At 44.2% G+C, this 26,111-nt stretch overlaps 1 protein-coding gene across 6 annotated transcripts in view; it reads left to right on the forward strand.

Annotated features, from left to right (window-relative positions):
• The window catches only part of Elmo1 (engulfment and cell motility 1), a 532,260-nt gene that overhangs the window by 464,892 nt on the left and 41,257 nt on the right, over nt 1–26,111 (forward strand). For all 6 annotated transcript variants that reach the window (XM_026777428.1, XM_005369890.2, XM_026777430.1 and 3 more), the window contains one exon: nt 25,077–25,240. In XM_026777428.1, the coding sequence (XP_026633229.1) occupies nt 25,077–25,240 (164 nt within the window). The remainder of the gene's footprint in view (nt 1–25,076; nt 25,241–26,111) is intronic.

Below are 26,111 nucleotides of genomic sequence, written 5' to 3' on the forward strand. Positions count from 1 at the left end.
TGTACACTGGTGGGCTTCGTATTTAGTGACTGAGTGCTTGCAGAATATCAACGCCACCACTTGACTTTGAATCAACTGCAAGAAAGACTCTTGCAGGTTTCACAGACTCAGAAAGACAGAAGCAACAATAATAAAACCATCGTCATTGTGTTTGCTGCTGCTTCTACTGCCAAGGCACCAGTGCCTACACATTACATCATACTATTTTCATACTCCTTTAAAATAGGGTACTGTTATTATCTCTGTTTTATGGCTGAAACCAAGAGGTGAATTATTTGCAGAGTCAAGTTCTAACAAAAAAAAGAAGAAAAAGTCCAATCCGGTGAGCCTATTATTGGGTTGTTCTTGACCACAGGTCCCCTGCTTCTCAGGGAGCCAGCAAGTTCGAAGCCTGGCAATGCTCACTCTCTGTTCTCCAAATGTCATCTTCTTTGTTCTTCTCCACATTGCGGAAGCAGTTTTCAAGTTCCCTTGGGTCTCTCCTTTGATAGCACTCGTTGTCTTCTGAAGACTGCACGTCTTCACACTGTTACATTGGGGGTAGATTTCAGCATATTATTTGGGGAAGATATTAACATTCAGACCATAGAGAGCCCCACACTGATGGGCTGAATGTGCTTCTAGAAGCCTAGGAGGTGTATGAAACAAAGAGAAGCTAAAGGGCTAGTCAAGCAAAGGGCATCCCACAAGAGAAAGGTAGTCAGACAGCAGAAAATTAAGTGGGCAATTGTGAAAAACTTGAATAATTCTGTTGTCGCCATTTTGAAAAGTGATTTAGTACGAATGCTTTATGCCAAGGTTTTAAATAGATAAAACTACAATGATCAATTGAGATTCATTAAAATCTGCATATATACATGAATTTTATTACAGAAATATATAAACTAGTGTATCCGGTGAGGTATGCTATTTTGTAACATAACCAGAGACAATGTTCTGGTTAAATTTTAAAGACCTTATTATTTGGGACGTTGTAGAAGTTCTTCTGATTGTCCACAAATCAGCTGAATGGGAAACACTGAATCCTTTGGAACTCCATGGGTTCCGCCTGTCTCTCCAGAGGCAGTGCCAGGTGATGGCTGCTTCATTGGGCTATAATCCTGCATCCAATCAACCCAGATCTCATTCGGAGACGAAAAACAACTCACTTCATTACCCAGCCACTCATTTTTATTGATGTATTTACTTAACAAAGAACTGTATTAGGTCCCAATTCCTATGGGTTGGCCATTGAGTACATTAGCCAGGGCAGAAGAGGCAGGAACTAGGTGTCACTGGTCAATCAAAAGAACTGAAGTCTAGGTCTGGTCCTTGGAATGGAAAGTTCTTGGGAGTCTGAAACAGAATGTCCAGGGGAAGAGCCAAAGCGTACAATCTAGGCCTGTTGATGTCAATGGACAATTTTTTGACTCCCTAATAGAATTAAGAGACTTTGTAGATCAGTGGGGGATTTATTGGCATGGGCATTGACTTCATGGACAGAAAGGCTGATGGTGGGTTTTAAGAAGGTCTCAGGTTCTGATGAGAGCTCCACCACCACCACCAGCAGCCGGGCTGGACAAAAGGCTTAGCCTCTGTGAATCTGTCTCCTTATTTCTTCAGCAGAAATGCCACCTGTCCTAGCTATCATTGCTGTGATGAAACACTATGACCAAAGCAACTTGCAGAGGAAACGGTTTTTCTGGCTTCTACATCCCTGTTCATCACTGAATGAAGTCAGGACAGGAACTCAAACAGGGGAGGGACCTGGAGTTAGGAGCTGATGCAGAGGCCACAGAGGTTGAATCACTGTCCAGAGACATTGCCTAAAGAACTTATCCAGTTGTCTCTTGGCATCCTGGCATCCATGCAGCACAACAGTGACAAGGACTGGCATGTGCTGAGTGCTGCGGGGCCTGTGGCTGCAGGGAATAGCCTAGCTGATATTCCCTGCATGGCAGATACCAATGAAGCAGAGTGACAACCAACAGGAAGCATCCCACCCTTAGGCTTCTCTATTGTCCAGCTGAAGGTGCACCTTTGCTTGTTGGAAATTTGCCATTACCAGGAAAAGTGCTGAGTTTGTGCAAGCTATCATTATTGTGAACGATCAGTGCAAACTCAGAATAAAGCACTTTCTGTTAGTCTGAGTGTTAGCTGCCTGGAAGAACGGAGACGTGCTTGCTCACCGCTGTAGATTAGCTCTCTTAATAAAAGGCAAGCCAAAGGAAAAACAGTTCCCCTCACCCCTTTAAAGCACGTCTGCTTTGTTTGGTGGGAGGTAGCCATTTATAGCCCCATCTACAACATTATTTTCTAAAAATCTAAGTATTTGGGGAGAGCAGACGGAGCATCGTGTTGTATACACTCATCATGTGCTTTAAAACAATTTCTTTTTGAGACACTCAAATTTAGAAAAAGCTTGAAGGTTTGACAGCATCAATTGAGAGAGCATGAGTGGCTGATATCCAAATGGACAAGCTCCCAGACTTAGCCATGGCCCTCGTACTCCTGTCCCACTCCCATCCCACCCCCAGATCCCACATAGACAGTCTGCTTTTTCCCGTGCTCGGGGGAGTAGAAGGACTAAGCCTGGCTGTCCGTATCCTTTTTAGAAACCATTGACTGCTGCAAATGAACATCCTGGTTTAAAAAAAAAAAACAAAAACAGAAACAAAAAAACAGTCCTCTATATACACACCTGAATGTGGTCTAAGTCCTCATTTTTTTTTTTTTTGAGCTAGTATTTTCATCTACAAAACAGAGAAAAGGAACCTTTATCCTTTTATATCTCCTAAGAACTGTAGGGAAGCAATACATGTTGAATAGGCCTGATATGGCCAGGGAGTGACTTACGTGGCATTTAATCTTCACAGAAAATCATGTCTAAAGAACCACCTGGCTCTCAGATAAGGAGTGTGTACGTCTCAGCTTAGAGCTTGCACAAGTCCACACAGACCCCCACCGTTATTTTGTTGTTGTTTCCCTTACTCAACAGTCAAGAGTACTTTTTTTGTTTTGTTTTGTTTTGTTTTTTGTTTTTGTTTTTGTTTTTGTTTTTCGAGACAGGGTTTCTCTGTAGCTTTGGAGTCTATCCCAGAACTAGCTCTTGTAGACCAGGCTGGCCTCGAGCTCACAGCAATCCACCTGCCTCAGCCTCCCAAGTGCTGGGATTAAAGGTGTGCACCACCACCACCCGGCCCCAGGAATACTTTCTATTATGTTCTTGGGAATGGCTGTGTTGCTGGGTAGACTTTCGGTACTGCCCTAGTGTCCCTTTGTCTACACACATCCCATTTTAGTTTATGTTTTCCCTGGTTGATAAACATTCATGCCACAAAGAATTCCACAACTAATATCCTTGTCTTGTGACCTTTGGGGTTCTATGTGAAATTATTTCTTCAATGTGCCCAGGAGTTAGATCCTTGGGTCACATGATATAAGCCAATTTAATTTCAGGTTGGCTTCCAGAATGGAAGCAGTAGGTGAGAGGCCCCATCTCCTTACCTTCCTACCAGTACTTGCTATGAAACACCCTTGGTCATTCTGTTAGCTGAGAGTGGTATTTTATTACTTTGGTAATATTTTATTTTATTTCCTTGGATTGCTACTTGGGGCATCTTTTCACATTTTTCTTATCTAACATTCCTTTTGTAAGTTGGTTCTTTGTGTTCTTTATCTACTTTTAATTCTTAATGGTCTCAGTATAACTCCCATGTTAGTTTCAAGTGATGCAATAATTAGCTCCTAATTTGTAATTTGATAATTTATCAATGACATCTTCTTTCTGTCAAGTATTCTTTCTATTGTCAAGCAGGCAGATCTGTTGTTCTTTCACGTATATTTCATGGTCAGTGACTCTGGGATCACTTTTAGGAAATATTTTCTACTCCAAATAAGGATTGAGGTTTTCATTGCAAATGAGGAAATTATTATTTCATGCCACTCAGTAGCATGACTTGAAACTCGATAATTAACCATTTACAACTTAGACCATGATACTCACAGCATTTTTAAAGCAATCATGTATCATGTGTACTGAAAATATTTCCTGAGTTTTCCTCAGAGTTCTCTCAAAACTTTTCCTGTAGCCTCTCATTCAGTCCCACTGAGTTCTCCATTCTGCCCCTAAATTCTCGCAAAATATCTTAAATTGCATTACAGCCAAGCTAGTTGAAATTATAGCTCTGGCTTTCATTAAACTAATTACTATTTGTACCCAAATAGAGCCATTTTGCGTAAGTAGCACAAACGCCCATACTCTGTTGTATTTTTGCTTTGTCTAGGAAAGTGGAGGTAGTGTATGAATGGCATGTCTCCTAGGTAGGGGCAGCATGCCATGTTTCTCCAAGGAGCTCTCTGCGTTCCTCAAAGATACAAGAGAAGTGGGAAAGCTGAAGGACCAGAAAGGAGACTGGACGTAAGCCCCTTCCTGAAACTCATCCACACAAACGCTACTTTATTGGCTTTGGGTCTTAGATGTATTAACTGTTAACTATTGTAATCTATCTGAGAGAAAGTCCTACTACCTCAGGGACAGGGGGAGGTTGAGAAGTGTATATCAGAGAACTAAGCTACCTAGTAGAAAGTGGACGCGCACGTGCGTGCGCTCGCCCACACACACACACACACACACACACACACACACACACACACACACTTTTATAGTATTTTACTATAGAAAAAAAAACAGTTGCATCACTTAAATTTATAAAGTCTCATAAGACAGGCTCATTTTAATAGCTGTGGCAAAAAACGACTTATAATTAAAGCTGAATAGCACACACTCCCTCCCAGCAGGAGGCAGAAGGCTAGCCCTCAGGAGCATGGTGGAAGATGGACCTCTAATCCCTCTGCTTGCACAAAGACATTATGGCTGGAAGTGACTGGAAAGGAAAAATATCACAAAGGATTTGGGTAAAATGGGTCTTGGGAGGAAAACCTCCACCCATTTATCAAACAGCTGTTCTGGGGCAGCCGCGATGTCAGGTGCTTCATTTCGTTGCTTCCTTGGGGCTTCCCAGGAAGGGGTTGTCACAGTGAGGGAATGAAGCCTCAAAGATGAAGCGGGAAAACATCACTGTGCCCCACCCCCAGTGTCTCCAGCTTCAACCCCAGTGCTGTTTCAGCTGCTGGCTCCTGACTGCACAAGCCTCACGTGAACTCGCCTCCTGAGAACTGTACTGAAGTACTTGCAGCTTAGAAAGGAAGCCCTTTGTAAGCCATCAGGCTCTCACTAGGCATCTGCTCGACTCCCCTATCCCTTCCAACCATGCAGTCCTCACCTCCGGCCTCATCATCTGTCACCCACAGCTCCATCCATCCTCCTTATCGCTGAGGTCACTTGCCATGACTCAGCTGGCGGCATCTTTCCTGCTTTGATTTCTTGAGTTGGCAACACAGGGCAGTGCTATTTTTAGCTTGTCTCGGATGGGAAGATTGGGAGATGGCCCTGCGGCCCTCTGCTCTGCTGTGCTGCGGCTCTGCTGTGGCTGCTGCTGTTTGGCCTCGTCGCTTCATGCATGCATTCTTTTCGTACTTCTAGTTGGAGTTATCTTTGTTTTACACCTTAACCAGAACGTAGCAAGGTCTGAAGTCATCCTCTCCTCCTGTCTTAAATGATTGAGATACTGAAGTACAGGGCTGGGAAGGTTTCATGTGTGGATGGATTACAATCAGCATCCCAAGGCAAGCACAGTAGCTACCAGAACAGGAACTTTATTAGGACTGGTACTAAGAAACTACTCTATTAAATAAAAGCTGGCTGTTCTTCACTGCTTGAATGGTGAGGATCTTGTATTTTATGCCACAGGGCAGTTTACTCAAATGTTTCTGATACAATGGAGGATAAAAAATGTGCATTCCTCTAGCTCATGCCAGCTTATGCAGTTTTTATATGCACTGTTTATTTCAGCTTGATAACTTGGAGGTAGATTCTATCCTTTGTATTCCACGTAAACAAAGTCAGAAGCAAAAGTCCCCAACTTAGAATCAAGTATCGGTTTTGAAAACCAAATGCATATAGGTTATTGCATGGATCCACCCAGGCCCAACCTATGCATGTGATATGCATGGGTATCAGAGGGGCTGGATTTATGTGCTCTCCTCTGCACAGACTTCTCTGTGTGAACTGATTTCCCATCCTTTCCTTCAGAAGATGCTCTGGTAGCCAGCTTCTATGCCTGCTTCCTCTAGACCCCTGGAAGCTCCTAGTGGAGGAGGAACATGTTTGTGCCCGTTGAGAGAGTGTGGCACAGTTGCAAGTTGTTTGGAGAACTCCTCATTATTAATCCTTGTTTAAAAACGTGACATGGTGTTTTCACGCTCCAAACAATCTTTGAGCTGCTGAGATCTATGTCGGAAGGCTGTGAAGGACCCTCCTCAGCTGCTCCTGATGGGGGCAGGGTTGTATCTCGCTACAGTCCCGTGATTAGAAGTCGGCAGAGGAGCTGACAATTGTGCTACCTGTAAGCTGTAGCGCACAGATTCATTTTCCCTCATGGGCACACTACTCAAAGCCTTGTCCTCACACTCCACTCTCTGCCCAATTCAAAGTGCTCTGAGACTTTCCTCCGAGGGGGGCGGGGAGCGCACATGTTCAGGCTCTCTGGATTTTCAGTAGCTTATATATGCTCTCGCCAGTTCATTGAACAAGGCGGGGATCCAGGAATTCTGCCATAAAGGCAGCAGCACCGGTGTGCACCCTCTTCATCTCTCACTGTCTCCTCTGCTCATAAGTTGGTCAAACTCTATCAGACTTCAATCCAGTCTTGTTGTCCTAAGAATATAAACATTCTGCAATTTTCACATATAAGTTTCAACTCCTTTCCCACAGGCCCTGTTAAAGTCTTCCCCAAATGAATTCTGTTCAATTCTTCCAAGCACATGCCTTATTGGCATTCTTCTCCGGTGCAGCCGCTGCTTTTGAATCAAAGGTCTCCCCATGCATACATAGCAGCATTATTCTGTCATCTACCGTCTCCTGAGTGCTTGTGTATACTCGGTGTCCCTTAATGAGTTCAGGCTAACGAAGGAGACCAGTGATTCAATAGCAGAGAAGCAAACCGCAAGCTCCATGATGTGCTTGCTACGCCGACCCTTACTAGAGCACTTTAGTCTTTTTTCCAAGGCTGTATCTCTTCTGAGCAGTGGCTGAGTATTTCAGAGATAAACTTTGAAGTTTGGATGCTTCCCCAGCTTAATTAAAATATATAAAACGAGCTCTATGAATGGTAAATGTTACAAAGGCCATAAATAGAAAAACAAAGGCAAAAAACTTCCTAATGTTTATCAAGCACATACCGTATGCCAGGGAACACTTGGGTTCTTTCACTCGGATCGTCTAATTTAACTCTTCGCTGGTCTGCGAGGTAGAGATCGCCTCAGTTTTTGCAGAGGTTCAGAAGTTTGAAATTGCTAAAGACCTCCTTGCTTTTACAGTCATGCTGTTTCTACTGCCCATCACCGAACATGCCTCAGGAGAGATAGGAAAAATAAAGGGAGAAAGAGGACGGGCATCTAGTTCCTGCTGGCACCCCCTCTCCTCCTCTCTTTTCTGCTGTCCATCACAGATAAGCGTATGCCCTGCAGCATCCATCAGACTTATCTGTGGACAGCTCTGACTATAGGGAATACTCTAGGAATTTCAAAATAAATCCATTTGTATGTGGCTTCATGACTATCTCCTGGTTTCCTCTACACAGCCAGCCCCTGTTGGCATTCAGGCCATCGCATGGCTGATCCTCATGTCTCTGCAGTAGGATGTTCCATGCTTTCTAAACCCGAGTGCTTCCTCTGAAGACAGAGAGCAAAGAGCCTCTCTTAGCGTTCACGATCTCTCTTGTCCCCTTTTAACAACCCTTGTAACAAACTCTCTGGCAGCTCCATTCCCGGAAGATGATTATTATAGCACCAATACCTGTATTCAGTAGCACAGAAGTTCCTGGTTTTGCTACTAAATGACCCAAATTTCATCCCTCTCACAGCTTAACACTCTAAGTAAATGCCAGCGAGTTCAGCACATTGGAAAATTACTGTATGTCTAAAACAGCTTGGATATCAACATTTATCATACGGTCTTCCTCGGTGTCACATCCAAAGCAATACTCATTTAGCCGACTCGAACTCTCTGGGAGGTGTTTACCCAACAGTCATCACTCTTGTTTGTTCGCGAGGTGTGGGGGTGATGAGCCAAGCTGCCTGTATTCTCAGCTGGGCCTGGAGCCTGCTAAGTTTGGCACTGATTAATGGTGTGCAATGAGCAAGCAGTGTGCAAAGCTACCTTAGAAACCCACTTAAGCAAAGACAAATTGCTGAAAGTTGGCTGAGGAGCAAGGGGGAGGCGGGCTTTGCACTAGAGGGGATCGTTCTCAGATACCAGTATAACTTCCTATTATCTAGCTAGGGAAGAGCCTGGCCCATGGTTGATCGTGTTTAGGGATCTAATTATGTAGTAGGTACTCAGCATATTGTTGATGTTCGGGTGTTCATTGACTTACGATGAGGCCATCTTCTGAGATATCCATGGTAAGTTGAAAACATCACAGGTCAAAAGTAAATGTTGCTGGACACAGTGGGGGTATGCCAATAATCCTAGTTACTCAGGAGGAAGGAGAATTACTTAAGACGAGAATTTGAATCTACCCTGGGCAACATAGTGAGGCCCCATTTAAAAAGTATGTTAAATGCACTTGATCTACACAAATAGTTTATCTTGCTGGTATAATGGCCTGTGTCGTATCTCTTGGCCCCAAAATTGATTGACAGCTGTGGCAGACTTGGCACTCCCCAGTAGCAAGACAGGGTGCCATGCCACATAGAGTGAGCACTGGAAAAGATCAAAATTCTGCTTGAGACACTTGGAAAGGTCGTCTGACACAACACGATGGTTTATAGCTGTACCTTTCTTTACTCTTGCACTCCACATCCAACTGCCTTGATATGGTCTGGTTGTGCCAACAGCGCCTCTCTCATCTCTTTCCCTTTCCCTTCTGCTTTCATCTTTGCACGTACCAGGCTGTGTTTACATCCATTTCTTTAATATTCTCCTTTTTGTCTTTTTCTGTTATTTACGTAGGGCATCAGGAAGAGATATGATGACTTCTAAACTGTACAGAAAATGTTGTTCTTTTCATAATGAGAACGAGCCCAACTTAGGCACAAAGCTTCTAAAAGTTATTTTACTTTATAGACTAGACATCTTTTCTCTGTATCACAATGCTGATGGTTGTCTCTGGATGAAACAACTTCCTCCGTTTAGTGTTGAGTCCAGTGACAATGCCGGAGAAAGGGCTTTAAGATTATTTATTTCCTGAAGACAAATGCACTCTCGTCTGCAGATGGGGCTTCTAACAGACATGTCAATGGTACTCAGATCATAAGCCATATGGAAACCAAGCTCATGTGGGGAAAGTACAGAAATAACATAAAGATATGTAAGGATACGCCTTGTGAGCAAAAGGGCAAAACAGAGAAAACTGAAACGTGGTACCTAGGGCACCATGCCTGGCCTTCACTAGTGATCTTTGACTTTTATCATTCATCCCTCTACATGGATATTTTACTTTTCCACCACCATCTGCAAGATTCAGATCAAGTCGGGCAGTGGTGGCACACACCTTTAATCCCAGCACTCGAGAGGCAGAGGCAGGCAGATCTCTGTGAGTTCGAGGCCAGCCTTGTCTACAAGAGCTCATTCCAGGACAGATTCCAAAGCTGCAAAGAAACCCTGTCTTGAAAAACCACAAAAAACAAAAATTCAGATCAAACTGTATCTTTGCATGTAGCTAGAGTAAGGGTCCAGTTTCAATTGCCTGCTTCTTCCTAAATGAAAAACAGGCAACAACCATTTGTGCCCAAGACTCTCAGAGCTTCTTGATAAGATTCTCTCTTTTAATTTTGGAGAGGGGGAGAACAAAGCAAGGTCCATACCCTACCGTCCAGTTTACTGTGAACGTGGAGAGAAACAGATATTTTCCCAAGAACACGCAGACAGTAAGTGAGGGAGCCAGGAATCAAATCTCGTTCACCCAATTCTGGCTCTCAGCACTTCCCCGGATGTTCTTCTAAAGTCAGACTGATCAAGCAGCAGCCTTTTGTCAGAAGAAGCCCTAGCCACCTCTCTTCCTTCAAGAAGTAAGACTGACCCAGCTTCAGGAACCTCACAGAGCTTTTCTGGACAGTCCAGCTGGGCGAGGCTCCTCCTCTGACCCACAGAGCAGATGATCTTTCTGCATCAGTGCCTGCACAGCAGACAGTAAGAACCATGCAGGTTGTAAACTTTAGGTTCACATCAAGGTTTTTCTACTTTCTAGAATGTGATTTTGAGTAAGTAACAGAATTCTGTCTCTCAGTTGCTGCAGCCTGACTCCTGATGTTAAATTAACAATCTGCCCCAAATTGCAGGATTCTCAACTTATTAGAGATACACATGCACCTATGCATATGATACAGTTGTCTGTGACTTGTGTCCTTCCCATGTCTAGAATGTTCATGCAGAAAGGCAATTAAATAGGTTGAGACACCCATCGCTCGCCAACTCTACATCCCTCTCCCATTCATTTCTCCACTTGTTGGTTTCCTAGCTCATGCTTTTATTTATTACTAATATTGAATATTCGTGCTGCTTTCCAATGTTTCCTGAACATTCTGGAGGCCTCAGTCTGCTTTGGGGAAGCATAGTTACTCATTTAGATTAAATCCTTGGGGGGGGGGGAAGACATTGTATATATAACAAAGATAAATGAAAAAAAAGACCCTTTAATAGAATGAGATTTCAAATACCAGCAAGCACTTTGAAACATGCCCCCCAACATCAGTAGAGAAATAGGTTGCTACTAGCTAGCAGCTCTTCAGCAATATGGTAGTCCCAGAGCTCATCCCCTCTGTGCTTGGCATCCCTTTCCCTCCTGAGGGTACTCAGGTATGCACTTTGGGAGGGGTAGTTCTGCACATTGGAACAGCAGACACCATTTTGCAAAGTAGGAATCATGTTTGCCCATACACCCCCAAACAAAAACCTTGAATTGTAATTTTTTTCTTGTCAAATACTCATGCTTGTCCCAAGAGCCTGCCTTTATAATAAAGGCAAAAGTAAAATATCCTGTTGTGTGACTTCTATTTATGATGGCTACTTTTTTTGTTTGGTGTGTTGTTGCTTTGGGCCAGGGTTTCTCTGTGTGGTTCTGGCTGCCCTGGAACTCACCAGGACCATGAACTCAGAGGCCACCACCACTCAGCTTGTTTGATGTGTATGATATAGGGATATTATATTTATGTTTTAGTAAATAAAGCTTGCCTGAAGATCAGAGGGTAAAACTAAGCCACTAGAGGTCAGGCAGTGGTGTCACACACCATTAATCCCAGGATTTGAGGGACAGAGGCAGATTTCTGTGAGATCAAGGCTACAGGATCAATGCAGAAACAGATTTGGTAGTGGTAGCTCATGCCTTTAATCCCAGTACTAAGGAGTCACACACTTTTAATCCCAGCACTAAAGGGGAATATAAGACAGGAGGAAACAGGGTTGAGTCTGCAGTCACTCAGCCTTGGTAGAGGTAAGACTTCTCTAATGGCTTGGCTGTTTTGCTTTTCTGGTCTTCAGCTTGAACCCCAATGTCTGTCTCCGGGTTTTTGTCATTTGTGCTACAGTATTGCTCTCTAATCTTGTACTTAGTACAGAGGCATTTGTTAACTGTAAGTTAAAGTGAAACAGATTTTTCTTTCAACTCTAGTATTCCTATATCAACTGAAGCTCAACATTTATACTGTAAACAGTTTAAGACACGGGCTTCACAGGATTCACTTGAGTTCCCTGATACCCACCGAAGCTTTGTTTCTGGAACTGAGGAAAATCCTCCTACTTGGGAGGATTATAATGAAGATATGCACTTACATGTATACATTATGTGTACGGGCATGTTGAGTGGGTGCCTGTAAATGTTAGCAGTCACTGTGCTGATACCAGTGGCAAAGAAGGTTTTTGTTTGGTTGTTTGGTTGGTTTTGTTTTGTCTTGTTGGTGAGCTAGGAAGTTGGCTTGGTGGATAAGAACTCTTGGTGTGTACACATGAGGACTTGAGTTCAATCCCAGTCACCTACTGCAAAAATCTAGGTGTGGCTGCTTGCACACCTATAACCCCAGTGCTGGGGAATGGGCAGAGACAGGAGGATTCGTGGGGCTTGCTGACTGTCAGCCTTAGTCCAGGTTCAATGAGAGAAACCGTCTCAAGGGAATAAAGTGGAGGGTGACAGAGCAAGAACCCATGCTCTCCTCTCACCGTGCACAGACACTGGCATCTATACTTTCAGCACATATGTACATCTGTACATATGCAACCCTCACACACAAAACACAAAGTGCTTTGCATATACATAACTGTCAAGTTACATAGAAGAGAAGGGTAGATATTGAATTTGCTCTCAGTTTAAAAGTGTATTTTCTAGTTAAGAATGAAATGCATAACAAGGTCCAAGCAAAGATACATACTTGGCTTAGGTTTGTATTAAGGAGGAGGGGAGAGCAGTTGACACAGATGTGACCAAGATGCATTATAGCATGTGCAAAATTACCAAAGAACAAATACAAAGAAGGAAAAGAATTTAGAGCTGCCATAGTGTAGCTTGACATGCATTTATTCCTGAAGCTCGCTCTAGTTGTCATTTTACATGATGTGTGCCTTTTTACAAAACATCTTTCTTTGATACTGTTCTTCTTTAAAACATACCAAAATTTATCACGACATGGATTCTTGAGTAACGTGTTGATGAGCAGCAAGGATGACTGCGGAGAAAGCAGTTAGGTGATCCTATCATTTTGTGAACATCCTCAAATGTACTTACATTAAGGCGGCTGTGGTACCACTGGGAGATACAGCTTTCCAAGACCCTGTCTCACACACGGTGCTTCTCAAGCAGCATAGGAGTAGCTAGACTCTCTATGGGTTATATCCTTTTGGATCTAATCATTTTATTTGGTGGTTTTCATTTCTGTTATTCATTTATTTATTAATTTTTCTTTTGTAGAGGATGTTGGATTTTTCCTCTTTTTCTTTTTTTTTTGTGAAACCTCAAATTCCAGCTGTCTTTTAGTGAACAGGGAGCAAGACCATCTTTGGTATATAAATACACATGTGTTTAAAAACTTAATTTCACTCTAATTATAATCCTAAGACCGTTTCTTAGAATCTAAATATCCTCTATTTTTTTCTAGCATTATAAAACGTTGAACTTTTAAATGTAAGGCTAGTTGTTCTAGGTTTTAGAAGCTCTATAACTTGGCCTAATGTCTGCTCATGGTTTTGTTCATTCAGGGGTATTCCTCTTCCTCTCCTGATTACTTGGTCATGTGACCTATGAGTGTTCTTTACCCCAAATATTGCACCATTTCCAGGGATATGTATGTTAGCTTTAGTGACCAAGATTGTGCTAATGTAACATGCTAATAACTGCTTAGTTATTAGGCCAAACAACCAATATTCATGAGCATATAAAAATGCATACAAGCTCATGCTCTAATAATTTTTAACTAATCAATAAGATGTTTTAGTTAGTAGAGATTGGAACTTGAAGAAAATTTGATCCAAAGTTATGGATCAGTCCTGTTCATTAAGATTAACCAGTGTTTTGACTTTGTGCATGAGATTCAGTTGCTGAATACAACACACAGCATCCTAGTTCAACAGGAAAAAGTGGAGACGTGGATGACTGCTGTCTACCACTGGCATGGTAAAGAAGAATGCTGGTGTACATGTCACATAATTGCCATCAGGGCTGTTCCTTGATTTGGATGCACCAACAAAAAGAGCAACTGCATTTGAGGGGAAACCATGGCAGACCCAGTGCATTTTTGGAAGTCACAGGGACAGTGTGCTTCCTAGCTATGAGCGGTATAATACCGAGCCAAGAGAACACAGCCATTTCAGCTCTCCACGTGCTCCTTGAGTTCAGACACCAAGTGACAGCACGTTTTCCACAGTCACTTCCGCCACTTTAATTGTCTGCGCACTGTGGCTGTAATAGATGGCAGGCTCTCCTTTAAACATAATACATGGCTCACCATTACTTTACTTTGCAGAATGTTCTTCTGCCCTGGGACACTATAATAACCTGCAAAAGCAAAGAAAAGGCCTAGGGATTTATGAGATGTCTCCATTCCAACCATTTGGGAGAAATACAGCAAGATGCCAGTGTGGCCGTGTGCTTACCAGAGTCAATCTATCACTGCTCCTGCTATAAACCTTCTTCCCTCCTGCTTAAGACTATCACAGGGATTTGTCCGTGGCCTTCACAAAGACTGGCCAGAAATCAATTTTTTTTTTCATGTAACTCTAGAAAAATCGCCCAGTTGACCTTCAATGTACTGGACCTAGGGGGAATTTTTCTAGGTGGGAGGGATTTTAAAATTCAGCGGTGATAAAAAGGGCTAATGAGATATCGTCTCTGCCTGTGAAGCTGTCAAGGTCCTACTGGAGAGACGAGCAGTGAATAAATCGTCTCAGGGTCCTCTGAGAAGTGCAGTTGGCGAAACCTGGGGTAAGAATGGAACTCTGCTTGGTGAGGAAGTCAATGTTAGCTTAATTCACTTTGATTTCCCTTCCCCTAAATTATATGAAGAATCCATATCCGCAGTAGCACTTTCTGAAGTCCCTGCGCCTTGTTTATGCACCATCTTCTCCACTCAGGTTTCTCCTGCTGAGTGGGCACTAGATTCAGTTCTTGACACGGCCAGTACCTCACCCGGTGCTGAGTGTGTGTTTGGTGCATAAGAAAAATTAGCGGAGCAGAGGCAGGATTGATTGTATTTCCAAAATTTCTTTTTAAAAGGTTTGTTTTTGAGAACTTCATACATATAAGTATCATATTATTCTCCTCTAGCTCCTCCTCTTGGTTGCTCTACCTCCATGGCCCAGGCTCGGCTCACACATGGGCTCTCTTGCCTTGCCTCTTGAGCATCTCTTCCACCAGACAACCACCTAACCGACAAATCACATAACACCAATCCCAGGAAGCAAGACTTATTATTAGATAAACTTTAGAAAACCAAAGTATATTTATTCTTACGATGAATCAGCTGGATTTGTAAATTGAATCACACATCATGGTGTTCTCAATGTTCCAACTAAGACTAGAGCATTTACTATTTTGCAACCAGCCTCATGTTTTCTGAAATGGGGGGATGGAGTATTTAGAGATGGATAGTGAGGACAGCCAGCTTCCCATGTCCACTATGTGTCATCCCCAAAGGAATCAAAGATATTTGGGGTTGGGGTTGTCTCTGTGCAGAGTACATACAGCGTCCCATAAACAGTTTGTCAGGGCAGCTACTGAACAGCACTCATGTTGTATTAGGTACTCATTTGCAAGTGAATTACAGTATAGGGGAAGATATAGGTAGGCGTTTGCAAAAACTCTGCCATCTTATGTAAGAGATGCAGATTTTCAGATCTGAGTATCCACAAGGGGCCTGGAAACTATCGTTCACAGACACTGAGGGTGAATATATGTGTAGCTGAATACTGACCAGTGGGCCCCTCATCCACCATCCATCTGTCTGCAGAGGAGCATCCTCATGTTGGATGCCAGCTCCTTCTGGAGGATGCTGGGGCAGCCATTCAGTGTCCTCTGCTCTGCAGCCTTGCCTTGGCCTCTCTGTGAAGCCAGACATTTTCTTTCCCACTCCATTTCCCCCGTGTTCGTGTCTAAGCAGACTGCTTTTAAAGTTTATTAAATCTCCCTTCCAGTGGGGCAGGTTGTCCCATTTCACTTGTCACTATTTAATAGTGAATTTAAAGCAGGCCGAGAGATTTAAAGTAGCACAGTTTCAGGTTTAACCCTCAAAATGAGACCAGAGACACTTCATTTACTCCTTAATGGTGACGAATCCCAGCGTCATGGGAGGCTGTTTTCGCTGCGCCCACTGTGTTCTACTTCTTCTCCGTTCACTCCACAAGTGTTTATAAAATTGACAACAAGATGTCAGGAGCCTAAAGATGAATTGAGTGAAGCCCCAGCCTTCCGCTGTGCAGACATACAAAAGGAGCGAGCAGCACCGTGGCCATTAGCTCCCTTTCCAGGCCTTGAGAAGGAAGGGACGAAGGGAGCGGTGGCTCTTGGATGTTCTGCCCGCAGCTGTAATGTTGAGAGGGGCATCGTGCATACAGTGTATTCCCCAGCCAAGGGGTGGGGGGGGGGGAATGACTTCTTAGTTGTTTCGAATCATCTTGTATTTAGAGCCCACAACTGTGTGCAAAGAGCAGTTGAGGATTTGATGGTGAGGCAGGACGAAAACGCCTCCTGAGCAAGCGTGAGATCCTGAATCCCCAACACCCATGGAAAAGAAGCTGGATGTAACAACCCTTGTGGGTGGCTCCAAGGCTGGGGGTAGGGACAGACACAAGCGGATGCCTGGAACTGGCCAGCCAGTCTAGCTAGTCTTCAATGCTGGGTTCAGGGAGAAACAGGTTTCAACAAATAACATGGAGAGAGACTGAGGAGAACACCTGACAGTGACCTCTGGTCTCCACGTGCATACACACACACACACACACACACACACACACACACACACACACCATGCACCCATGCACATGAAAATCAAAAAGGAAAATCCACTTCAGTTAATTTCCTCTCCTAACTTGAGGGATCTCAGCAAATCCGGCTCAGTGTTTCTCCTCCCCCATCATCAGGCAGCCTTAGTTAAAAGAGAACAGCCCCCAGCCCCCAGCCCCCAGCAGCTCTCTGTCAGCAGACTTTCCAGCTGGGAGTGTGCTTTGTAAATTCGGAAAGCTTTGTGAAGACTCTGCTTTGGCCCCATGCTGGCTGTGTGTGGTTGAGAGTTGTGAGCAGGCATTAGAGGACCTAAATGTAGTGTACTTACTAAAAATATTCTGCCCTTTTACCCCAATCCCAGTAAAGAAAAATCTACAAGAACCCCCTACCCTCTCCACACACACTCATAGGCTTTGACTGCTTTGCTTTACCTGTTAGTTTATTTAAAGCTGTGGTCTAAAAGGCACCCTCTAACGTGATTGGTACAGATCCCTCTTTGCCCGAGGCCTGTTCTATCAGATTCTGGTGAAAACAGGTTTCTGTTGCCCACTGGGGCCGTCAATTAGCTAACCAGCAAATTTAGCCTGATTGTCCGTGTTAATTTGGCTCCCTGTTTCAGTGGGGCAGAGAGCTTTGTCACACAGCTACTTGCTCCCTACTCTCGCTGGGCTCAAAGACAAGCTGCAACCAGAAGGCTGTGGTTCCCACCTCCCCTGTCCTGCGACTGCAGTGGATGGGCTTCCTGCAGAGGCCGAGGGCGGGGAGGAGCTGTGCTTCTCTGTTTGCTGCTCTTCTGTGAACCTAGCGCTGATTGATTTTTGCATGAATCACTGGTTGAAAGGTTTACTATTTTTACCGGCCATAAAAATGCCTTAAACCTCAAATTAAAAGGCTTTCTCAGGAAGAGCGGAGCAGCTGTTAATGTTACCCACCTTGGTCTCGGAACTCTGTATCACCAGCTGCGTGGCACTGCAGGGTCAGCCATTATATAACGAGCTATTTTGGGGGCTAACACCAAGGTCTTCCGAGATCTCTGTCCGGACAATGATTGTATGGGCAGGATGCTTGAAGCTGCCCTGCTTTAGAAGAAGCACAAAAGCTTCTCCCTTTCTCAGTGTAGACACCATCTGCTTTGTTCCCAGGGGACACTTGAAAAATCACCTTTAATACTCCCTCACTTGCCCTCCCTGAGCCCTGCCTGGACTCTGCCAGTCACAAGCTTCCCTGCTCAGGGTTAACAAACACACATGGCTGTCCTGCTCTAATCAATAATTTTGGGGTGCTAACCCTGATTGCTGCCCAATACTTTCTTGGGAAAGTGTTGGCTGCCCTTATTTAAAACACCCTTGATTGAAATAGCCAGATGACTTACATGATCTCTATAGCTACTGTTGAGAGAGACATCACAGGAAACAGGATATGACCCCACTGAAAGTGGCATCTGAGAAACCTGCCCAAAGAGGCTAGGAGCAGCCAGTTCCCTGGGTATAGCTGATTGCTCTTGGTACCTGACTACCCTTGACAAGAACACTGATGCATCCACATTTTAGGGGACTGGTAGGTAAGTCCTCAGATAGCATCCACAAGCCCCAGGAGACAGGCATGCTGAGGGCGGGAGCAGCCCTGCCAGCCTTCCCTGCCATGGCAGATTTCTCGCCTATCTCTTTGCATCCTCTTTTCTCAAGGCTGCCTTCCTCAGCCCCGGCTGGACACTGGCATCCTTGAAGGAACTGGAGAAATAGAACTCACTTCTGGGATACATTCTAGAAGCAAAGTCAAGGGCTGAGTCAGACAAAAATCACCCTAAACTCCATTTTTTCAGTGAAGGTTAGACACTCCTAACTTTAGAGGCTGATTCGTTCTTTTGACCACACAATGAGCCTTTGAGACATAAATAAAAACAGATGTTTTCCCCAGTTGCTACTGCAGGACTGGGCTGCACAGGTTCTGGAGGGTAGTAAGCCAAGGAGACAAGGGCTCTCCATTGTGTTCCAAGCAGTACCACGATGGGGAAATGTAGGCGTGGATCTCAGTTTGTGGGAGGAGGACAGGCCTATCAGACATGCTGTCTTTGAAGGCAGAACCTAAAAGAAGAGCAGATATTAAAAGGAAGTTCCCCATGGCAGGAGGAAAGAGAGCAATCAGGAAAGCAAAAGAGTGGAAGTCAAGGTGCTGAGGGGTTCTTGGTGTGGTGATGTCATGGAGTTCAAGAGCCAGGCTCAAGGAAAACAGTGCGCTGTAGGGGATGGTGGAAAGTGTCTTAGTGTCTTTCTGTATGGTTCTGCAACCAAAGAGATTTAGGGCAGAAAGATTTATTTTGGCTCCCAGGGCCAAGCTGCAGCCCATCAGACCCCAAAAGTCACAGGTACGCTAGGACAGGGGCACATTACACCCATATTCAGAAACAGAGCAACAGTGTCTGCATGCAAGTGCTCAGCTAGTTTTCTCCGCTCTTACACAGTCCAGAATATTCTGCCTAGGTGTTTAGTGCCACCCTCATGGATAGGTCATCCCACCTTAATTAAAATAATCAAGATAATCCCCCAAAGACAGGCCCAAAAGACCATCTCCCTGGTGATTCTAGATCTCTGTCCACTTGACAATCAACACTAACTATCACAGCCAGTAATATACATTAGTAATACCCCAGAGGCAGTGCTCAGTCACTCTAGTTTTTAGTCAGAGGATTGACCTGGCTTTGCATTTTGAAAGGAGGTGGCGGTTAAGAAGAGAGGCTGGGAAGGACAGAGTTGAAGCTCAAAGCCTACTGGACAAACCAGGACAGGTAGGGGGACAGTGGTCCTAGGAGGGGCTGGTACAGGTGATGTGATGTTAGCAGGAGGCAAAGTCAGCATCTCACCACACTACACTTGACAGTTTTGGTCCCAGAGCAAACGTCCAGCTTTAATAAGCCTGGAGCCTCCTAAGCCCTAATGGTTCCATGTTTCGTGATCCTCTGTTCAGAATTCACCATCGAGGTTACTTGATGGTCGTGAGTACAAGTGTGTGGTCCCTAGAGAACAGGCCTCTGCCTGTGGATGAATGAGATCTCAGAACTCTAACTGAAAAATAGTAAAGCCATCGGGAAGATTTCGTCTCCAGAAAACTGTTCATTTTCTCAGCTCATGATCCTTAGCTCCTTGACAGAATGTGCCACCTACGTAGATGCCAATTATTTATTAGACTATGAAGTGATGAACAAAGAGAAAGAGGGACAAGGACCTCACTGCCCACATCAAACCCAGACAGGTTTTTGGTTACAGATTAGACCGTTTTGCTCCTTCAGACAGATATGGTAAAGGCAGGGGTTTCAGAGCACCGTGAGGACCACACTGGAGAAACAGAGACAGCGTGTGGTTAATGCTGCCAAAGGAAATCATATCCTTGGTGAAATGAAGAAGCATATTTTTGCATCTATCAGTGGAGGAAATGTTTCTGATACATCTGCTGTAATTGCAGAGACAGTGAAATTGTGAGAGGCCCCTGTGACTTCAGAGCGGCCCTCTTTATCTACAGTAAGCCTGCACAGCCAGGCCTCATGCCAGAGGAATATGGTGCTCATGCCAGGGCAGTATGGATAGCAGAAGAGTGAAAAAAAAAAAAACTAAAACCTTGAAAGCGCAGAAGATGAGAGTGGGCACACTGTTTAGTGAAAATACCCCGTGGAATCTGTCAGAACCAGTTCTGTGCAGAGCAGTCTGAACGTAATCCTGAGCTGCCCTCTAAGTGCTGGGAATGCGTACAGTCGTCACGTGAGGTGTGCATGCCTGGAGGCTGGAAGGGAGATTAGATTTTCTAGGCAAGCTATCTTTCACATTTTAACAAAGAGGGAGCCTCATAATATACCACCCTCAGTGTTCAGCATCTCCTAAATCTGACCACAGATGATGCACTGCCTAGCTTTATGTCAACTTAACACAAGCTGGAGGTATCGGGGAGGAGGGAACCACAATAGAGAAAATTCCTCTATAACGTTGGGCTAAAGGCACACCTGTAGCGCCTTTTCTTAGTTAGTGGTTGATAGGGGAGGACCCAGTCTAGTCCAGGTGGGGCTGGTACTCTTGAGTTCTATAAGAAAGCAGGTTGAGCAAGTCAGGGAGAGCAAGCCAGTAAGCAGCACCCCTCCGTGGCCTCTGCATCAACTCCTGCCTCCAGGTCCCTTCCCTGTTTGAGTTCCTGTCCTGTCTTCATTCAGTGATGAACAGGGATGTAGAAGCATAAGCCAGAAAAACCGTTCCCTCCGCAAGTTGCTTTGGTCATAGTGTTTCATCACAGCAATGATAGCTAAGACAGGTGATATCTCCGCTGAAGAGATAAGGAGACAGATTCAGAGAGGCTAAGCCCTTTGTCCAGTCCAGCTGCTGCTGTTGGTGGTGGAGCCAGACTCTGCAGTGAACACTGGCTCTGAACCACTGCTTTTCCTCTCTTAAGACTGCTTAGCAAACTGCCAAGGAGACTACTGCACCCGCTTCTCCACCTCCAGCAGTGCTGCCTTTGCCTTCAAAGCTTCACTCATGCTGTTCCTCTCAAGAATGGCCTCCCTTTACCACATGTGTGTGGTAAAGTGTGTCTGCATGTGGCCTCCTCTCAGTCCATAGCTGAAGGCCTAGTGTCGTGTGCTTGTGCTAACCTCACTTGAGATCGGCTTGGTGTTCGTGGAATGAATGTGTGGGCCCTCGCTGTGCTGTGACATCACTCTGTTTCTTCCAGGAGGTCAGTGTAGACTGAGAACTCATTTAGCACAAGGCTCCCACTGTCCCTCGGCGCCTTGCCCTGAGAGGGTGCTTAAAAAATATTTGATGGGCGAAAGAGTGACTGATGATGTAAGAAGGTTGTAGACAGAAAGACAAGGCCTGGGGATACTAGGTTAGAACACAGGGAGTTCTTGGAGTAGGACCCAGGAACATATTTAAATGAACAGTAGTTAGACTGACTGACCCAAGGCCTGTCTGGTTCAGTGTTTTAAACAGTCTTCCAAGGAGCCGAAACTTCTCTCCATGGGAAGTACAGATGTCTTATGGGAATCCCCCACTTTTATTCCGTAAGGCCTTACAGAGCACAGCATGTGCTCGGAAAACTTCCCATACTCTGCTACCCGCGTACTGCAGACATCGTGTGAATGCTGGAACAATGCCAACAGCAAGTGTAGATTCCAAGAGTGTGTTCCCTTTAGTGTCTATGGCAGTGTGGGAACCCTAGGTAAAATATTTCACCATTCACTTGCTCAAACCTCTGCCGTATCATCTGAAGGTTTTTCAAATAACTCGTAAGCCGTGCCATGTTTTCCAAAGAAGACACAGTCAACAATGGTGACTGAAAATGTCCTACTTTATACGTGACACGTTGAGAATTCACACCATTAATTATTAAAAACTACAGAAGCTAGAGACTAATTTACAAAGGCCCAGAGAGGTGTTTGCTTGTTATTTGTCATCTTACAGAAAACAAACAGAAAGCTACCTCTTCTGTGGCCTCTTCTTCTCTTGGCATAAAGAGGAAGAGTAGAACTCGCTAGGGCCAGCACAAAGCGAAAGTGGACTCTGCCAGCTGCTGGTGTGAGCTTCCTACCCACTGCTTTTGTCCCTCCTGGCTGCAGGGCTGCAGTCAACCCGCCTCCTTTTAGGAAAAGGTCTATCCTTTTTTTTTTTTTTTAATCAAATTGAAAGGAGCATTTAAGGGGCTTTTCTACTAGATACTCTTCCATCCAGTGGGGACAGTAGTCTTGCACCAGGGCATTAATGATACTCTAAGCATCAGATATGACTAGGAGTGTGTCCATGAGTATGGTAAGAGACTATTATTGTTTCCGAGCAAGAATTCAACAATGGCATATATTGGAAGTTGAATTTAAGAGTCAATTTCTTTCTTTGTATTTTAATTTTACTTCATGCATATGGGGTTTTTGCCTGCAAGTATGTTCATGTACCACTCGTATGGCTGGTGCCCACAGAGTCCAAAGAGCATTAGGTTCCTTAGAGCTGGGGTCACAGATGGTTGTGTGTCACCATGTGGGTGCTGGGAACCAAATCTAATCCCATGGAAGAGCAGCCATTGTTCTTAATCACCGAGTAATTAATTTCTCCAGCCTAACTATCTTCCTATTTTAAAGTAGTATCATCAACTCTCTTCATCTTCTCTCTTTCTCCTTCTGTCTGGGCTATCTCAGACCCACAGGATGGTATTCTTTTTAGACTTCCCTAGATATTTTTGGGGAGTCTTGTTGCAGGTGGCAAGAATCCCATTCATATCAACTTAAGAAAGTAGAATTTGATTCATGTACCGAAATACCAAAATGTAAAGAGAGGGTGTCGTTTTGGTTGAAGAAGGATAGCCACCATTGATCCCGCCCTCTCATTTCTGTCTTTGCCTGATTGTATTGTATTCTCTCTATCTCCCATCATCCTCTAAATTGAGGCTTTGACTGTATCTCAGGTTAAATTGGAACAATCTGAACAAGGGTGCTGATTGGTCAGTTTAGACCACATGATCTAGGCAGCTATAATATGGAAATTGCCATCTCTTGGGATACCTCCTTAAATAACATGCAGGGGGCAAATCACCTCACTCTCTGAACTTCTCATTTTTCATTTATAAAGTAAGGGGAATGTAGCCAGCTCCATACTCTGAGTTTTGTTCTGGTCCTTTTTAAAATATCACTTCTTTATTTTTATCCTTATACCTTTTTCGCTCTTGCACATCCAACCATCCACCAGAAGAGCAAATAACACGGGAAACTGTTACCCCCCTGGCTGCACTCCAAGGCTCCAAAATGGAGAGAGGGTCGCCCCTGGGAGCAAAGCACAATAATTCAGTCCTGACCAAATTTAGCCATCGATCATGCTTCATGGCATGAAATGTTTAGAATTTCAAAACTTGTCAAGCATCCCAAATTAACAATCTTGCCTGAGTAGAAAAGCAGACGCAGCTAAAGGTCATCTGGAACATGTCCTATCTCATTATCCTTGGAGCACGAAGTGATGCTTTGATAGTTAGGCTCTGATTTAGTTGTAGCCCAGGTTCAGAGCTGCTGATGGGTGGAGGTGTTCCGGGTCCTTTGTCTGAGTGCACACCAGTAGATCACCCATTCTTCCTCTAAAGATGATATCAACAGTGTCTGGAATAAAATGTCTCTTCCTGCCAACACAGCTTCACCGTCCATCCTTTCCACAATTCCTCCGTGATGATCTTGGGCCTTGTCCCTATCTCTCATTAGACTGTTAGTTCCCAGAAGGCAGAGTCTGTATCTGAGTGCTATTTGTTCAACATCAAGTCTGTAGTATAGCCACCATGCTTGCTCCCTTGGGATGCTTCTAGATGTGTATGTCATCAATTTTTCCTGTTCCTTTGTGTGTACAGTACTCACGCCCTATTCTTTTCTATTGGAGGGAGGAATAAATGAGATGGTGCATAACAAAGTACTTAGTACCATATTCATCATAAAGTAGGCACACATACTTAGTTTTTTAAATATTTTTTAAGTTCCTAAACAGCTCTAAGGAAGGAAGGGTAGCCTCTGAAGTGGCAAAGTGTTTACAAACTGGAGGCCAAATTTCAGCTCTTCTACATACCAAGCTTCTGTGATTGGTATGTGATTAATGTTAAACTCATTTCTTAATGTTCTGCAGCTTAAGTGTCTTTGCAGAGTTGAAGTGCTGGTAATATTTGCTTGTAGATTTAAGTGGGTAAAGGAAGAGATGTGGCACACACCCGTATAAAGTGTCTCTCAGGGCATCAGGGACTCGGCACATACTCAGTATAAAGTAACATTTGTTCTCATTTGTAACCGAGGATGAAGGGCAGCAGTAAGATTACAAGCCCTTTGGATCTCTTTGGATCCTCTTTTTTTTTTTTTGCTTTATGTATTTTGTTGAAGATGAATCTGTGTTAACAGAGGCAATGGTTAATGGCCTCTTGTGAACTAGACCTGTCCAGACGGATAAATTACCATGATCATTTTTTTCTTGAAGTTTCCAATGTTGTATGTCTGCTTTAATATAACGAACCCTCTGTCTAGTTGCTGACTCAAAGAGAAAGAGTACATGCCTACTTCCAATTGCATAACCTGTGTGAACACTCAGGCCCTAACAACATGGGGAAGAGGTCTGGGAGGTGTGGGTATCTATACACATCTATTTGCGTCGGTGCCAACCAAACCTCACAGTTAATTGGATCACAGCAATTTTCTCCTGGAAGGAGCGATTAATATGCAGACTTCTAGCTGTGGTTTGGCCTTTGCTCCTTTCTGACTCTTGTGTTTGTACTGTTTATAGTGTTGTGTCAGTCCTGTCACATAATATAGAGAGCAAATAGGCACGCTCCCCCGCCTGTCTCTCCAACCCAGTCCATTTTCTTCCGTGTGGTTCCCACAGTGTAAGAGAAAATAGAACTTTACATAAAGGAAGTCTATCTTTTAGGAAAGCACACTCAAGACTTGGTCTAGAGTCACACTGTGCACGGGGGGAGGAGGGGGGTAAGGAGCTTTTGACATGGAGTCTTTTCTGAGATGGAAAGTTTAGCCTGGGAGTATAATGACCTTCCTTTCTTTGACAGGTAATGCAGGTGGTGAAGGAGCAGGTTATGAGAGCGCTGACAACCAAGCCTAGCTCCCTGGACCAGTTCAAGAGCAAACTGCAGAACCTGAGCTACACTGAAATCCTGAAAATCCGCCAGTCTGAGAGGATGAACCAGGAAGATTTCCAGTCTCGCCCGATTTTGTGAGTTACCCACCTCTGTCCTCCATCACTGCTACTGACCCCTAGTGATCTCGTGATGTAACTGCAGGACTAGTGGCGAGCTCAATGAGTCAGCAAAAAGACCTTCCAAAATGATAGCCCTTAAGGGATGCCTTTTGGTAACTACCTGGATTGGGACTTGTGGAGTGGGGCAGCTGTTTCAGATGATCCCTCAGGATCTGTAGCTAAAATACACTTGACTTCTTCCACATTTAGAATCTAAACAATGATGTGTGTATAGGGGATGTCTTCTGTTTTCTCGTATGAAACTGTATGTCACACCTTTGAGTTGCAAGTATTATGCTATCCAGAGAGAGGTTCACCAATCATTAAAGCCTTGAGAATCCCGAGATAGCATAAGTTCCAGTGAGAGCTGTAGAGGTAAGGGACGAGCCCACTGTATCCCTAGGGAATGGCCAGTGATTGGCCTCCAAGCATCCCCTGTCACCTTTATGACTGTAAGCCAATGGGCTCCAGGTAGGGAAACAGCAGGGCCTCTTTACAGGGCTTTGCATTAAATGTCACTGGCAACCCTTTCAAAGCTTCACACATCTCCATCCCTAAAATGCTCTGACTCTGGGAAACAAGAATTCCTTTGCTCGCATCATCTCTTCTGAGACCTGACCTGTTTTTCTCTGCTAAGAACCAGATTAGATTCATCGCTTTTATAGTTTATAGAAAAGGACACAGGAGTAAGGTGGGAAGCAGGGAAGAGACTTGCCAGTTATTCATTCCTACTCTGTAATCAAAAGACCAGCAGCGACTTCTGGGATTTCGTATTCATTATCTACTACTATTTGTTCTCTCTCTCTCTCTCTCTCTCTCTCTCTCTCTCTCTCTCTCTCTCTCTCTC

The sequence above is a fragment of the Microtus ochrogaster genome, unplaced genomic scaffold (genome assembly GCF_000317375.1).
Source record: "Microtus ochrogaster isolate Prairie Vole_2 unplaced genomic scaffold, MicOch1.0 UNK66, whole genome shotgun sequence".
Taxonomy (NCBI): Eukaryota; Metazoa; Chordata; class Mammalia; order Rodentia; family Cricetidae; genus Microtus; species Microtus ochrogaster.